The sequence below is a fragment of the Penicillium antarcticum genome, assembly GCF_028974205.1.
Source record: "Penicillium antarcticum strain IBT 31339 chromosome Unknown utg000009l_segment0_segment0, whole genome shotgun sequence".
NCBI lineage: Eukaryota > Fungi > Ascomycota > Eurotiomycetes > Eurotiales > Aspergillaceae > Penicillium > Penicillium antarcticum.
This window is the reverse complement of record NW_026695307.1, coordinates 782,707-799,778: the sequence shown is the minus strand read 5'-3', so window position 1 is coordinate 799,778 and position 17,072 is coordinate 782,707. Positions and strand designations below refer to the sequence as shown.

Below are 17,072 nucleotides of genomic sequence, written 5' to 3'. Positions count from 1 at the left end.
CTCTATCTCCCCCTGTCCCACAACCTTCGAAATAGACCAGTGCTTGTATGAGTGGCAAAAGATGCGCTTCCATTAGATCCAGGGAGCCTGGAGTGCCTCTAGTCGGCTCATTCGGCTTGAAACATTCTCGTCCACTAAAGATTTCATACTGGGCCGATTTATTGTGCCCTTGCTTGACAACTATATTGCAAATCAATTGTGCTCTATCTTACAAGGAGAGGCCGCATACCAAGAGCCGTTGCCATCACATCATCAGAGATTTCTGGGAGTGGGAGAGTTGGCATGGAGCTATCAGTCGTTCGTCGTTCTTCTAGGGTTTGGAGCTACGGCATTCTTTGTATTGGAATTTCTATGCCTTTGAGGTAATTTGAGTTGTTTTATTCCAAAAGAGTGTGTTCACTGGTGTTGCCTGACAAGCAAAAAAGAGTGAAAAGGAAATCTCGTGCTGAGTTCAAACCCCTTTATTGTGAGATGTCTACAGACATTCTCGTGTATGTTTTAAGACATGGACCAACTTCTCGCAAAAGGATGTAGCATGAGTGACATACCCATGATGCCCACCAGGGAAGATTTCCAGGCTGCAATTTAGCACAGAAGAGAGTCTAGCAACGGGGGATATAGCCAAAGTAGATGAAGCCACATCCCCTCTTGCCAAGCACAGCTGATCTTTCGGTGGTAGAAGGTCTTGCAAATCAAAAGGGTAATGCGATATGGCTTCCATCTCATATTCGAAATAAACATCCACTGGATTGGGTGGCAATGCTGCGAGTTGTTTCAAAACAGGAGCTGATTTCAACGAGGAGATATCCGCAGGACTGCTTAAAGCAGGAATCAACAAACGGTTTGCAGCTGTAGATCCTGATTTTTTATAAACTCGAGTCGCCTTATCCAGTAGTTCCATAAGTCCGAGGCGGTCAGATGGAGAAAGCATGGCAGTCAAGATGGGCTCGTGCAAAACAGCTCTTACGATCAAGTGCGGCTTGATTCGAAGGAGCTCCAGTGCAATTGTGGCACTACCCGAGGAAGCAAAAACGAAAGCGGGTCGTTTTGAAGACAGCTTTTCAATAATGCAGGCACAGTCTTCGGCGTTTTTCGTGAGGATATCACCGGAGAGTGACTCGCTAGACTCGACCATGCTGCGGTAGAATCCACGACGGTCGAAGGTCATCACAAAGAAGTCGCGTGATAGAGCAGAAGCAAGTGGCTCTAAGAAGACTGACGTTCCATTTCCGGCACTGACTAGAAGGAGAGGAGGATTCTCGGGCTTGCCACAGGTCTCATGATAGAGTGTTGCGCCGTTCACTTGTATATGTCCCGATTGAGGCGTCATGGTATATTGGTTGATTGTGCTGGGGAAACAAGTGACGACTGACGAGCTATGGTAATCTTACCACCGAGAGTGAGGAAAAATTGGACATTGATTTATATTCGGAGTTCGTCCCAGAGGATCTGGGTTAAATTGCTATAGCTACAAAAATGCAAGGGATTTTCATGGCCACGAAGCCCACATAATATCCTTCATAGCCTACATGTGTACTGCATACTGCACACTGGATCCTAGACTGAGCTACGTGGATTTCCCTGTTTATTCGAGTGCTCCACCATTGTCTTAGTTTTTTTTCAATCCTCGTTCTATAAGTCCCTATGTCACCGCTAAAACCCGAAGCAACCTTGATTATAAAGGATGGTATGTGATACCTGAAAAAACTGCATATGCATTACCTGCTCCTTGAAAATCCTCATTATCATTTAACTAATTAGGGCGCTTTTGAAGGAAAAGAAATATATATAAAAACAAATAACTGACTCGTTCAGGAAGCCCTGACTTAAGCCTTGTAAATAGACAAGGACGACGGGTAGTCACTATCACCACCACATGCCTTGTTATAATCACCGAATTGCTCAACTCTTCCTTTCACGAAACCATGAAACTGCTTCTTTGAGCAGCTTCCACCAGGCCCATCCCGGCAATCCACCAACGGCTGAGGACCAGCATTGTTCAAGATCCGGTAGTAATCGCCTTCATCGAATCCATCACTCTCACACGACATCTTCTCAATACCAACATTCGTGAGGAATGGAAGAATCTCACTACTCTTCCAAGCACGGTTATAATTGATTCTGTTCTCAGGCATGGTACCATTGACATGGTTCGCACCCGAGTATGCGCTATTATTATACAGTCCCAGCGCAGTGATAACAGTAGGCGGAAGCTCACGGTGAGTGAACGAGACATACAGCTCCTGAGAGGAAGACTCATCATCCAATGCTGCGACACTGGCATTCACCCACGGGATTCCGAGGCTGGCAGATAACGGCCGACCGTAGCCTGTGTTGTGGAAATACATCAGGTCATTTGCGTACTCAAAACCTAGCCATTCGTCTGAGTTGAAGAGCTTTGGGGAGCAGAACGCTGACGAGCCTCGAATGACAGTCTCGTAACCGCACAGCTCGAACATGCCGGTGATGTCATCTTGGGTGAAATTGAAAGACCGGGCTTCGGCGTTCAGACGGGTGATGATGGGCTTTGTGTATACTTTGCCGAATGCCTTGTTTGTTAGCGTAGACCATCATGAAAGATAATTGCCAAACTTACAGATGACTGGTCACTACCGTAGGAAGAGCTGTATGCAGAACAACCCTTGTACGGCGTCAGGGAATCAGCGCCCGCCTTTTTGCTTTCCGCAATTTGCGTCAGGTTGATTGATTTTGTGTGATTGTTTGTAAATCCCGAGATGAAGCTGTGCGCGCTGTTCACCGTTCGGTCCGCTGTCGAAGACCAAACTTTGGCAGGGGTCTGGAGATGCGCATATTTTTTGTGAAGGCTGATTCCAAGCTTTTGTGCCTGTTGCAGTCCAACACGAGTAAGCTTCTCCAGGTGCTCCTCGTTAATCGGGGCAGTCCAATCCGATAAAAACTTCAGGGACTTTGTTGAAGACCAATTCTGCGTTGTGTTTTGTAATTTCTTCACGAATGGCTCGAGGTATGTTTCGTAATCGAAATCATTGGCATAAATTGCCGCATGGCGAACTAGATACGATGCTCGAGTGACATTGCAGCCTTGTGGAGGAGATGATTCGAGTGGAGGGTCGTTCGGGGTGTAGTAAGGCGCGATACCGGCGGAATGTTCTAAGGGATTGAAGTGGGAGGAGGATAGGACCGGAGCGGCGAGTGCCGCGAGGAGGTATGTAAAATACATTTTGCTGTCTTGTCAATCGTGCAAAGAAGGACACAATCTTACTTTATAGCCGTGAATCGCGTCTAATGTATCGCGATGTCATTGTTGATGTACTAAACAGGGAAAAAATATTGACGTAGTGATCGACAGTGGAAGTAGCCGTGCCAAGCTCTGCGCCTTATGAGGTCTCCATTTGATTTCTGGTTCACCGCATATCCTCAGAATACCAAGGTATAAGGACTATATGTGCATATTATGAAGGCTTTACAGAGCTACAGAGGCATATATTGTATTATTGTGTCTCAATTGAGCGCTCTAGGGACCTGATTGGGGACATTGCCAATATGGTAAAGTATCCGTAGTGGGCCTGGGCCTTGCAAGAAACAACCAGTGGAGGCCACGATGATCTCCGGTAAACCGAGTCGGCAAGCCCGGATCATAGGCCAAGTTATCCCTCGTGCCCTGAGTTGCCCCGTGAGTGGATGCGAGCTATACTCATATCATCTGCAGAATGAGAAAAAAACGGACCACCAACTTGCGAGATTTGCATAATTGTACTCTCAATCGAAAACCCAGATCTTCATTATCGTCGAAACTCCGATGGAGGCCTTCAATGTTGTCAACCATGTCTCTCGCCTCATAGCAAAGCGTCGTTAGTCCCCTCTTGAGGGGACAGTTATCTCCTGCTGCGCATCTGTGATTCAGGCTCATTTCAGCCTCTGGCATGCGATTTACCAATTTTGAAGCGTAATAGGTTTTGAATGGTTTTACGCAGGGCCAAATCTGTGCCATTCGTAAAGTCAAAATCTCCGCTTTTCTATTTTCGAAGTACACTGCTGATCTGACCGCTGTCTCTCGGGAATTGAAAAAGTCTTTCGGGTGTCTCTAAGGGTGCTTTCGACCGATTGAAGTTTCGGATGGATTTGTTCGAGTAATGACAAGGCACGGTCTGTCAATTCATCTAGTGTGTGTTAGATAATGTCCCAGAACATGTCAATAGCCTTCGAGCATTACTTATAACCGTGTCAGGTAACGCTGCAAGAGCCTCAATACTCGGCCACTTAGACAAAGATTCCAGGGATAGCTCTCTCTGGGCTTTTACGGAGACCCTGACAAATGCATTGGCATTGCGGAAGAAATGCGGCGCAAGAAGAAGCATGCCATATTTTAATTCGTTTTCAGTTTCTGGAAGTCCATAGTGGCTTGACCAGGATCCTAATTGCAGCTCAAATTGAGTGAACCATTGTGAAATCCAAGGTCGAACTGCCTTCACGCAATCATACTTGTCACAGTGCATAGGAAAACTAGCTAGAATTGCAGGATCCACCTCGGCGACTTCTTCTGGGCCTTGAAGTGAAGCATAGCAAGCACCATATGCATTGTAGTGGTCTTCATGGTTAGTAATATCTGGGCAGCTATACTTCGCCAACTGAGCTTCTTCAAGAAAACTGGGACCAAATTGTACCGCAAATACAGGCGATGCAAGACTAAGTACCTCCAATGATACTCGAAATTGTTTTGCTCTGTCTGGCAATGTATCCTCGACATTAAGAACGACGTCCCATTCGGATCTAGTTGCGTGATGTATACAGCATCCGCTATGCGCTTTTCTTCTTCAAACATTTTGGTTCGGGTTTCAAAGGTTTCAAAACGCCCTGGCCAGGAAGGAGACATTATCAAGGGAAGATTTTGGGAACCCGAGGCAATGGTTCTTTCCTATACAACTTTCGGATGATTCAAGGATGACATGCGTGCATCTCTTCCATCTCTCCGTGACTGAATCAGCCAATGTGACGCGTTCATATAGGCATCTTCGGGCCCTGGTATTATTGCTGGATGTACATTGAATTTACTGATATCCTGGAATCAACATCGTTCCTGTGCCTACGAGTGCTGAGCTTTGCTTGCTTGATCGGTCTGCCAAAGAAAGATCACTAAGTCATTTAAAGCGACATCACTACATAAGTTGATATCATCCTTCTTACTAGCTTCTCGCTTCTCATTTGCTAGGCTAATTCAACTCCAGTCATCTGAGCTTTATAGATCACTAAATACTTCCGTGTCGGGACTGGCTTGGATCGCTTCAAAAAAAGTTGAATGCTGCACCTTCTATTGACCATCCACGCATAATTTACATAGGGCTTTACCAAAGTATCGGCATCTTCCTATGACATTTCAGTCGGACGTACACCGTGGGTTTCCTGATACCCTCGAAACAACTAAATCGTATTTACTTGGTGGACACAGCGCTCGTATGTATACATATTGTAGTGGTGAATTCCATGACAGTCACATGTTAACAACCTGAGGTATTGTAAATGCCTTAGCACGCATGCAGTCTTCTCCTGCAGGGAGATCTCAGCATGATCCAACCACCTCAATATGACTACAGTTATTCACCGGACTTCTTGATTCATGATATAGCATCAGGCTCAGCACGATTGACACCTTCAGAGACTGCTCTCTACGTCTACATCAGGCCATGGGAGTGGTTGTGTGATCTCTTCGTTAGCATCGACCCGTCTGCTATGTCAGACTGCCATCGTGCCATCCCCATTTCAATATGTAGAATTTTGTTTGATTCGTTTTGTTCTGTGAGCCTCTCTGATACTAAAAATGCATTAGGATTTAAACAGAGAGGCATCAGTTTCTTCTTCTTTCTCTCCTTCTTAGCTTCCCGTTCTCCCTAGTCAGTGAAGATACAGTCAGCTCACATTCGATATATTTGTACTTCAATATATTATCTAGCACTTCATCTGTAGTAGTCGCAATGTCCCTGTCCCCGGCTACTCTAGCAACAATAGGAGCTCCGAAAACAAGTTCGACATCTTTAGGAAGGAGGAGTGGCCGGCATTTGCCTTTTCATCTTACTTTTCAAATTCCTGACCTCAGAAATTTTTCCTTTCCATATCGTTCTCATCATTACGAACGACCACCGATCCTCACAATCCACACATTGCCACCTCGAAATTTCCCTTCTGTCTTTTATCGACTTGCGATTCCAAACTTCCCAGTCTGGGACTCCTCAGCTGCCCCGAAAAATACCCCTACCGGGTGATCCGACTTGGAGTTCTCCAATCACACAGGTTACCAGCCGCTCATCTTTTCTACCCTGGAAGGGATGGGACTTGATATGAGGTTATAGCCACGCTTTGGTGTTGCTGTTTGGGATTTTAATCGAATGTACAACGCATGTCTGCTGTTGGACCAGCCTGTTTCAACCCCCCTCCGGAGATTTCCCGAGGGCGAAGTCAACCAGCAAGCATCAGACTTCGAAGTGTTCTTTATTTGGCTCGATTTGGTGAAGAGAGAGCGTGGATACATTATTCAATCACACCATTCCTGACTGGGCCGATTACATGCACGGCCGGAAACAACGATCAGTACGCCACTGAGGATGAAGTGAAAATGTCGGAGAATGGGTGTCTATCTTGATACAGTAGGATCTGGCTGGGAGCTTGCGAATATTGTATCTATTTTTCACAACTAGAACATGAGGACCTGTGGAATCGAGGCCAGAAACGACCGCCTTTCCACCCGTTACTTTGGACGTCTAGCCGCTCTTGGCCGCTCACTACCCTGTAACACTACTATTCTGCACCCGCCTACTGTAAGCCTTCAGCCTGACAAAAAGCCCGATTTCCTGTTGTAAGAATAATCATGATTGACATGGACCTACGCGGTCAGTTCGGCGGCACTTAAAGCGGTGAGTCAAATCATTGGTTCTGAGGTTTTGATCCGAACCTCTCCGTCGTCTTCCCAATTCCATGGTTAACTTACCAGGCTGCCCTCAAAGCCTAGAACTCTATATGTGACGTATCGAATGGCGGGGGGGCAGAAAGCCGTTTTAAGCCATCTCCCGTCGACTCGTGTAACTGACTTCTTGGCCGCCGTCAACTTGTTTCATTCGGCAATATTTACAACCATGTCGCCTCCAATGGGCTCAGATATTCCCCTTACGGAAGAAGCCGTCTTTCCAGTACTATATAATGAAACGGATGATATTGCGCAAAGATTCAACGAGAGATATACATTGAAGCAGGGCCTTCACCAGCGGCACATTCAGATGATTGGTTTGGCCGGCACAGTCGGCACAGGACTATTCCTCAACTCTGGCCAAGCACTCGCAATGGGCGGGCCCCTAGGTGCCTTCCTTGGGTATACTATTATTGGGGTTGTTGTCTGCAGTGTTGTCCTCACTACTGGAGAGATGGGCACTTTAGTGCCTCTCAGTGGAGGCCTTGTCCGATATGCAGAACTCTTCTTCGACCCTGCTATGTCGTTCGCTAATGGATGGAATCAAGTATTTTCATACTTGGTGACTATCCCTGCTGAGATCGTGGCAGCTTCGATCTTAATTGAATTTTGGATTACTGTGAGCAGCGCAATATGGATCACTGTTTTCGGCGTACTGATACTCGTCACTGCACTATTGTTCATCAGAGTCTACGGCGAGATTGAATTTACATTTGCAATGCTGAAAATTTTCCTCATTATTGGGCTAAATATTATGGCCCTTGTGATTACGTGTGGTGGAGGACCAAGTGGCCAATCGATTGGATTCAGATACTGGAAAGACCCAGGGCCCTTCGTTCAGTATCTTGGTATCAAGGGGCCATTGGGTCGATTTCTCGGTTTCTGGTCAACTCTGAACAATGCAGTGTTTGCATACGCAGGAGCTCAAAATATAACCATTGCTGGAGCTGAGACGAGATCTCCAAGGCACGCCATCCCAAAGGCAACAAAGCGCATCTTGGTCCGGGTCTTTGTCTTCTATGTCCTGTCCATATTCATGGCTGGTTTGGTTATTCCTTCTAATGACCCAAACCTCCTTCATATAACCGGCACAGCTTCCCAATCCCCGTTCGTTATTGCCGCTCATCGGGCAGGGATACACGATGTACCCTCGATTATTAATGCCGCTATAGTCACTTCGGCCTGGTCAGCTGGAAATTCATTTATTCTTTACGGCTCGCGAATCCTCTTTGGCATGGCCGTCCAGGGACATGCTCCTGCGGTCTTCGCGTGGCTGAACCGATTCAGTGTGCCTTATGTGGCCATCAGCTTCTTCGGGGCCTTTATGTGCTTGGGGTATTTGGTCGTCTCCAAGTCAGCAAACACAGTCTTTAGCTGGTTGCAGGCTCTTGTGGCGGTCTCGACTTTGGTGGACTGGGGAATTATCTGTGTCGTATACCTCCGATTCTACTACGGTTGCAAGAAGCAGGGGATTGACCGCCACAGAGAGCTTCCGTGGGCTGCCCCTTTTCAACCTTACTTGACCTGGGCTTCGCTTGTGCTGATCCTCCTTTTAATTCTTACAGGAGGCTTCAGCACATTTATTCATGGCCACTGGGATACCAAATCATTCATGTCGTCGTACATCAACGTTCCAATCTTTCTGGCTCTATACTTTGGCTATAAGGGCTGGAAGAAAACAAGCATCCTGGGTTTGGCAAAGATTCCCATTGTTGGCTTGATACAATTCTACCTCAGCCAAGACGAGCTCGAGCCTGAAACGACACAGAAGAAGGGACTTGCGAGACTCAACATCCTCTGGTCATAGGTTCACCGGCTGTAGCTTAGGCTACGGGGACTGCAATGGCGAAGTTTTCTCTGGAGTATGGATCGGATCGATCGGTGGATGAATACATAGCTCTGTTGTTACACCATATGTATATGGAAAAGGAGTGCGCATCTAGTTGTGGCAGTATAAACGCTTTTCAGCGCACAGTGGGGATTACGTTATGGTGTTTTGGAGTGATCAGATCGGTGGTAGATTATGATAATAGTTAACGCGTGTTGCATCATTTTGCCTTCAGTGGGATTGGTCTCATATCGGGTCCTCGGCAAAATAATGTGATTGCGTTCGAAGTACATCATGAAGAAGTCAGCCATGCCACCTCAAGAAATGAGGCCATGCAGCAGCCAGTCAGTGCCGTGTGTGCATTGCCCAGACTCAAATCGCAAATAACATATACGTTATATACATTCCAAACCAAAGCGACCTCCAACCTCCTCAAACTTTGACTCACAAAAATGGAGACAGGAACGTTCACTTATTAGAATCACAAACAGGCTGCCGTTTCTTTTGTCTGTTCTGGAGGAACTGGGCAAGCCTTAAACTTTGACCGCTGCGACTATTAGGGATTGTGGAGCGAAGCCATCACTATTATACGACACGTTATTGAGATTCAACCGGAAAAGAGAGAAGAATTGACAACGAGAGAGGCCTGAGGGACTGGTGCCGATTTTGATATCCGTTGTTCATGATCGGTGTTTAGACGGTACCATACTGAGCACCCGGTGGCAATATCACTCCCTGATTGGAGTAGAATGATGCCATAGATACTTCTTTTCGGAAAATAATCTAGCCGTTGGCAAAGACTCTCCCCAATTCCATACTAACGGGTGGCGGTCAATACTTGCTCTGATGACCGATGACGTCAACAGCATCTTAACATAACGACTATGCATCACACACCATGCCCAAGAGGCACTTTACCGATTAAAATAACTCTTTAGAATGGCTCACAAACAGAAACCTACCCAGCCTAATCTACGAGACCCGGCACATAGCGGCAGCTTCAACGCCTGGCTACTCGGAAGTAGCATTGCGTCGTTGGCATCAGCAATTCATTTGATTCGGGATTCAAATGTTCCCGCCGCCTGTATTCACCTTGTAGAGTCCCGCAGAGACTCTGGAGCTGACCTTGCTGTCGTGGGTGATCCCAAGAGCGGATATGATCATCGAGCTGCATGCATGCCAATTTTGAGCGATACCTGCATCAAAGAAATTTTTACCTCAGTGCCCTCGACGACAGATTCAGGGAAGACTGTCATGGATAATATTGAAAAAGCCAAAAAAGGCCAAGCTCCCACATGCCTCTTCATCCAAGGTGGCCATGACCTGGAGATGATAGACAACAGCAAGTTCAGCGTCGGCTTGAAAGTTCGGGCACAGTTGGTGGTTTTCATGATGAAGCCTGAGAAGAGCCTGAGTAGGAGGGAAATTAAGCATTTTTTTGAAAAACGCTTTTTTGACAGCAAATTTTGGGCTATCTGGTCTTCTATGTATGCTCTTTAGGCTGACTTTGCTTGATGGTTTTGCTAATTTTGGACTGGGGCGAAAGCTTCAGCTTCTGTCCTTGGCATAGTGCTTTGGAGTTCCGTCGATGCCTTCGCAGGTACTTTCGTCAATTCCAATCTCTAAACACCTTCGCCATGCTCGATCGCTGCCGATACTGTCCATATGAAGACATCATTGGGCCGCTGACCCGTTTCCTCCAGAATCAAGGGGTGGATTTTCGATTCAATAGCAAAGTCACTGACATGACCGTGGATTCGGGTCAAGACAATGGCGCGGTTTCGGGATTCAAATTCATACAGAACGGATCCGAGAGTATTGTCAGCGTCAGCCCTCGCGACATCATTATCATGTCCCCTGGATCAGTCATGTCCGGATCCACTGGAGGTACCAACTCAATACCACCTTCATTAGAATTGCTGGACGTAGAGGACAAGCTCGATGAGAATTGGTCGCTCTGGCTGGGAGTAAGCCCGAATCTCGGTGATCCATACAACTTTTGCACCCGCATCAGTGAATCCAGGTTGGAATCTTTCACAATCACAATCAAAGATATCGGATTTTCAAGCCTGCTCCAGGTGTTGACGCATAGCAAGGGGAGTTCATCGTCTTTAGTCTCACTTCGGCATAGCAATTGGTTCCTCTGTCTATATATCCCGCATCAACCTTTTTTTCCGCATCAGCCCAACGATGTACAGGTTTTGTGGGGCTATGGCTCGTTCCCTGAGCGCGAAGGAAATTTCGTCAGAAAGCCGATGCTCCGCTGCTCTGGGAGAGAGATCATGATTGAATTGCTACAACACCTCGACGTCCCTTTGGAACACCCCATTCTCAATAATTCAATCACCATCCCGCGGCTGATGCCAAGATTAACAGCACCTTTGCTATCTCGAAACTACAGTGATCGCCCCGGCATAATATCGGAGAGCATGGCCAACCTTGCAGTGGTTGGGCAATTTGTGGAGATGCCAGACGAGTCATGTGCGACTATGGATTACAGTGTGCGAGGAGCCCAGGCTGCTGTATATCACCTGATGGGTCTTCAAAAGGAGCCAAGGAAATCAGAACAAAGCTCGATCCCTAATATCCTGGGCTTCTAATAGCAGCAGTGAAAGAGAGAGAAAGTTGGCAACCCACAGGAAAGCGTACACTAGCTCACCCTACCTATTAGTCTTTACGCACGGAAGTCTGATACAATTTCCTCAGCTATAGCTAATCTACAATCTCGTTACTGGGGCTTCTAGGCGTGGAGAAGGTAAGAGCGAGGATCGGGCTGGATAGATTGAGATCCTGTGAAGAACAGCTATCTCACGGGAGATACGTTCGAATTAATCCAGTCAAAAGTCGTGGTTATCAACGTGTAGGGCTCTCGCCTGGGGCAGAAACATCTCAAATTCTAATTTTAGATAGAACACGCTCTCGCTGCTGATTAAAGCAGCTCTACCAATAGATCTGGGGCGGACGGGACGCAGCCTGCCCAAAACGAGTGCGTTGTTAATTTCTGCATGTTGCAATCTGCCTTCTCTTGCCATTTCGGACACCCTGCTGCGTGTCACGATAGTCCTGGCTCGTCTGAGAGCCAGACGGTTGGCCAAAGTTGAGTCCAGACAATGAACGATGCAGTCGTGTAGTTAGCGCTTTGGAAATTCCGATGATGTAGGAGTCTGAGCTGCATTACATGGATCGAATGGCGGATACGACTTGAATGAACTGTGTGAAACCTTGGGAGCCATTGTACATGTATGTGGGAACTCGGGAGGGTCCGGGGAGCAAGTGCCGTGCCACTATTCCCATTTTGGTATGTGGGCATGTGGGCAAGTGGGTTGTCAAACATCATGCTGGTGGACATGAGGGACTGGGGTTCACAACTGTGCTTTACAAATATTATATGGGGACTTTTCTACTGCTTCAATACTGTTGCCAGATATGTGTAACTCAGTATGGTGCTCTGGCATTCGAAAGTAGTTTTTGTGGGTATGTTGGTGGCAACCGAGTCCATAGTATTACAGAATGGAATCTCTTGTTGCATGTCTGGCTCCTCTAATGGATTGTCTGCAGAAGACCTATCAATTGACTTAAAGCCAGAGACCTGCAGTAAGAAACAAGTTCAGGGGCAGTGGCCAGCTCAGAGCAGACACCGGGTGTGGGGGTCCGTGCGCGTGGAGTGAATCACCAATCAAGCATTTTTATCATCTTGGCTGCCTCATGGAGAATAGCAGTGTCTCGGGGGCAAATCAAAAGAAGTAAGAAGGTATAAGAAACTATCAGAACCGGAATCACGGCCTGAGGCAGAAATGCAAAGTGTTGGGAAAGGACCTTCACATGTTCGAGTGGGGGCTGACATGTGAAAGACCCTCCCCTGTTGAGCTTCATTATACAATAGACGTCATAAAAATGAGGTTATACATGAACATATTCAGAGAGAGAAGCAGAATGTAATATGGAAGAGCATAGCTATCATGCATACAGCCACCAGGTCCTGTGCGCCGGAAAAAAACCGCGCGGGGAAGCGATTGGACCCGATACGAATGATTTAGCCACGTTCATATCCAAGTTAGGGCCTAAGTTAGTTCCAAGTCATCTCTCAACAAAACCGTGCCTATTTCTTGATCTTGAAAGGTTCTATTCTTTTGTTCAACTACACCTCTCCCCTGCATTAGTGTCGTGATTCCATGAACGTCTTACACCATTCTTCGTTTGAACTTCTTTCTAGCGTCTAATTCTTTCCTTCACCATGGCTATCCTCGATATCACCAAAGATCTACCTACACTCTTTAAGAAACAGGTGCAGGCCACCCCGAACGCCATAGCGCTAGAAGATGAAACAACCTACACATACCAACAGCTAGACCACGAGGTCGAAGCTCTCGCCAGTCGATTGCGGACCTATGGGGTGAGTCGTGACACCCTCGTGGGTGTACTTCTGCCACGCAGCGCACATTACGTGATCGCGTGTCTGGCAGCTCTTCGTGCTGGAGGCGCCTTTTTGGTGCTCGAACTGGCTTACCCCGCGGACCTCTTGGCGGATGTCATTGAGGACGCTAGTCCTGCCGTCATCATCACCCATCGATCAGAGGCCGACAAGATCAAGGCCCCTCTACCAGTGATCGCCCTCGATGATCCTGTGGCTGATACCAATGGGTCCGCCAAATATCCTGCTCCGGTACCCGCCGATGATGATTTGGACCGTTTAGCCTTTGTGTCGTACTCGTCTGGAACGACGGGAAACCCCAAAGGAATTGCCAATCCTCACCGTGCGCCGGTCTTGTCTTATGATCTCCGATTTGCGGTGCAGGATGTCCAGCCTGGGGATCGGGTGGCTTGCAATGTCTTCTTTATCTGGGAGATGTTGCGTCCATTGTTGCGCGGAGCGACAGTGGTGATTGTGCCAGATGAGACTAGTTATGATCCGGCTGCCCTGGTTGACTTGTTGGCGGCCAAAAAGGTCACCGAGACCCTGATGACGCCCACATTGTTAGCCACGGTTCTGTCCCGCTACCCGCGCTTCGGCACACGTGTTCCCGATCTGCGCATTATTTGGCTAAACGGCGAAGTGGTGACCACTGATCTGGCTCGCAAGGCTATTAAAATTCTTCCCAACACTCGCTTGCTCAATTGCTACAGTGCGTGTGAAACACATGAGATCGCCTGCGGAGACATCCGCGAGATCATTGACGAGGAAGCTCTCTACTGCCCAGTTGGCCCGCCCCTCGATCCTTCACATACATATGTTCTGGACGAAGCTGGCAAGGAGGTTGAGACAGGTACATCTGGAGAGCTATTTATCGGAGGTCCCTTGTTGGCCCGTGAATATATTAACCTTCCCGAAGCCACTGCCAAGGCTTTCACACCTGACCCCTTCGACAATACACCCGGGGCTCGGGCTTACAGGACCGGCGATCTAGCGCGGAAATTGCCTTCAGGACTCCTCGAGATTACTGGCCGAGTTGGCGCAATGATCAAGCTCCGCGGTTACTCCGTGGTGCCCGCAAAAGTGGAGAGCGACATCTGCCAATACTTGGCTGTCAGCCAGTGTATCGTAATTGCCTATGGTGAAGGCCTTGAACGACAACTGGTTGCGTATATTGTCGCCGATAAAGAGGCGTCGGCCGATCGCCCGGCTGTCACCATCAATGAGTCTGGCCACAGCCCCTCGGCGCGCCGTGTTCTTGAGAAGAACCTCGCCCATTACATGATTCCCGCTCTGTGGGTTGCATTGGAGGAGCTTCCAACTAGCGAGGTCTCTGGAAAGGTCGACTTGAAGAGCCTCCCGACTCCCCGCAGCGGCAGCCCTAATGGCAGCGAGCAGAGCGCCGGAAAGGACCCCATCGGTCTCAGTGATATCGCCGCGGTCTGGGAAACTGTTTTGAAGATCTCGAAGACCCTGCTGAAGCCTGAAGATAGCTTCTTCGATCTTGGTGGACACTCTTTGTCTCTGGCCGATCTTTCATCGAAACTTTCGAGACGTTTCGGTTTCCGCATTCCCATTCCCCGTCTTGCTGAAAACACCACCCTCTCCGGCCACCTTGACACCGTGCGCGCGGTTAGAGATGGCCACACTGAAGAGGTACAGGCCAATTTGCCCGCAGTGCTGCTTTCCGACTCTACACTGGATGAAGACATCAAGCCTTCAAACACTACCATCACTTCGATAGCTGAAGCAAAGACCGTGCTTTTGACTGGTGTGACTGGTTTCCTGGGCGCTTTCTTGTTGAACGACCTGATTGAGAACACCACGGCTCGAATCATTTGTCTTGTTCGCTTCAGTGATCCAGAGCAAGATGACCAGGCTGGAGGTGTGGCTCGTATCCGTCGCAACTTACTGGACATGGGACTCTGGCGCGACTCCATTCTGGAGCGTGTCGAGGTCCTTCCTGGTAACCTTTCGCGTCCTCGCCTGGGTCTGTCCCCCGAGGTGTTTGATGACATCGCTTCTCGTGTTCAGGTCATTGTTCACGCTGCCGCCACCGTCAACCTTGTCTACCCCTATGCCGCACTTCGCGGTGCGAACGTCGGTGGAACCAGAGAGGTTCTTCGCTTGGCCGCTAAGGGAGGCTCGACTGTTCAGTACGTCTCAACCAACGGCGTTTTGCCGTCATCGGGAGAGAACGGCTGGCCTGAGACCACCATGCTTTCTGCGGAAGATGTTCCCAAAAAGTTGCTTGATGGCTACGGTCAGACCAAATGGGTTGCCGAGCAGCTTGTGCTCAAGGCTGGTGAACGTGGATTGCCAGTCAAGATTCACCGATGCGGTACCATCAGTGGCCACAGTGTCACCGGTTCTGCCAATGCCTGGGACTTGCTCACTGCTTTGATTGTGGAATCTATTCAGATTGGATACTTCCCAGACGTGGAAGGCTGGCGTGCGGAGATGACTCCTGTCAACTTTGTCAGCAAATCTATTGTTCACTTGGCCACTCAAACCCAGACCGACCAGACTATTCTCCACTTGGGCGACCCCAAGCCGGTTGATACCCGATGCGTCTTTGAAGATCTCAAGGAGCTTGGCTACCAGACTCAGCCCCTTTCTTGGGATGAGTGGGTGGCTCTTTGGTTCGAGAAGAGAGGTTCAGCAAAGGGTGGCGATGGTTCTTTCACCGTCGACATCCTTCGCAGCGGTATGCCAACTGTGGAGTTCCTCCGGGACATTGTTGTCCTCGATAACGCCCTGACCAGACCTCTCCGTGCCGAAGTCGAGCGACCCAAGGTCGACAGCCTCTTGCTGGAGACCTACACTCGTCACTGGTTTGCTCGAGGATGGCTGCCCCGGCCCCCCTCTCGTCAACACGCTCTCAAGCGCCTTGCTGAGCCTACCGTGAAGGGACCTCTAAGCGGGCAAGTCGCCGTGGTCACCGGTGCATCCTCAGGCATTGGCGCGGCGGTAGCAGCCGCCCTTGCCAAACAAGGCTGCGCTGTCGCTCTAGGCGCACGACGCCTCGATGCCCTTGAAACCACTAAGCGCAAGGTCGAAGCCCACGGCGTCAAGTGCATCCTCCGCTCAACTGACGTAACAAGCAAGACGCAAGTCGAAGACCTAGTCAAAGCAGCCAGCGAAGAGCTCGGCCCAGTCGACATCCTCGTCGCCTGCGCCGGTGTGATGTACTTCACAATGATGGCCAACACCCAAATGGACGAATGGGAGCGCACAGTCGACGTCAACTGCAAAGGTCTCCTGCACGCCCTCTCCTCCACCGTTCCCGGCATGCTCTCCCGCGGCCGCGGTCACGTCGTGGCCATCTCCTCAGACGCTGGCCGCAAAGTCTTCCCAGGTCTGGGCGTCTACTCCGCCAGCAAGTTCTTCGTCGAAGCAACCCTCCAAGCCCTCCGTCTCGAGACTGCCGGCGCTGGCCTCCGCGTGACAAGCATCCAGCCCGGAAATACATCCACAGACCTGCTGGGCATGTCAACGGATACGGAAGCCGTCAAGAAATTCGGTGAGCCATCTGGAGCCAAGATCCTCGATCCTTCAGACGTTGCCAACTCGATTGTTTACGCCCTTACCCAGCCGGAACACGTCTCTGTCAACGAGATCCTGGTTGAGCCCCGTGACGAACCTATTTAAATGATGTCCCTGTCTTTCTGTTATGCCCAGTACTAGATCAGGTGCGATGGTTTGCGGAGTTTTGTATGTGTTACTTATCTGCAAGTTTGCTAGCTGTGATTCTAGGGGTTCTGAGATTCTCAAAATTAGACGGTCGTATAGCGGTAGATTATAGACTTAGATTTGTATATTAGACATGAACATAGAATACGGTATTCATTTCCAATGCGCTTTCCCATGCAACATCGATCGATTCAATGCCCACACGC

The 17,072-nt window shown here is 48.8% G+C and overlaps 5 protein-coding genes across 5 annotated transcripts; 3 read left to right on the top strand and 2 right to left on the bottom strand.

The window, feature by feature from the left end:
- Positions 1-475: 475 nt before the first annotated feature.
- Positions 476-1,330, bottom strand: N7508_008658 (alpha/beta fold hydrolase; the record flags this gene model as incomplete). Its single annotated transcript, XM_058466721.1, has 1 exon — positions 476-1,330. The coding sequence occupies one exon, from the start codon at positions 1,328-1,330 to the stop codon at positions 476-478; it is 855 nt and encodes a 284-aa protein (XP_058314567.1).
- Positions 1,331-1,826: 496 nt separating this feature from the next.
- N7508_008657 (putative histidine acid phosphatase) lies at positions 1,827-3,199 on the bottom strand (the record flags this gene model as incomplete). The annotated part of the gene is made up of 2 exons (XM_058466720.1): positions 1,827-2,549; positions 2,597-3,199. The coding sequence occupies 2 exons, from the start codon at positions 3,197-3,199 to the stop codon at positions 1,827-1,829; spliced, it is 1,326 nt and encodes a 441-aa protein (XP_058314566.1).
- A 3,904-nt stretch (positions 3,200-7,103) lies between these two features.
- N7508_008656 (putative amino acid permease) lies at positions 7,104-8,741 on the top strand (the record flags this gene model as incomplete). Its single annotated transcript, XM_058466719.1, has 1 exon — positions 7,104-8,741. One exon carries the CDS (start codon positions 7,104-7,106, stop codon positions 8,739-8,741), a length of 1,638 nt encoding a protein of 545 aa, XP_058314565.1.
- A 960-nt stretch (positions 8,742-9,701) lies between these two features.
- On the top strand, positions 9,702-11,362 carry N7508_008655 (oleate hydratase; the record flags this gene model as incomplete). Its single annotated transcript, XM_058466718.1, has 2 exons — positions 9,702-10,249; positions 10,309-11,362. 2 exons carry the CDS (start codon positions 9,702-9,704, stop codon positions 11,360-11,362), a joined length of 1,602 nt encoding a protein of 533 aa, XP_058314564.1.
- Positions 11,363-12,996: 1,634 nt separating this feature from the next.
- Positions 12,997-16,824, top strand: N7508_008654 (non-ribosomal peptide synthetase; the record flags this gene model as incomplete). Its single annotated transcript, XM_058466717.1, has 1 exon — positions 12,997-16,824. The coding sequence occupies one exon, from the start codon at positions 12,997-12,999 to the stop codon at positions 16,822-16,824; it is 3,828 nt and encodes a 1,275-aa protein (XP_058314563.1).
- Positions 16,825-17,072: the final 248 nt, after the last annotated feature.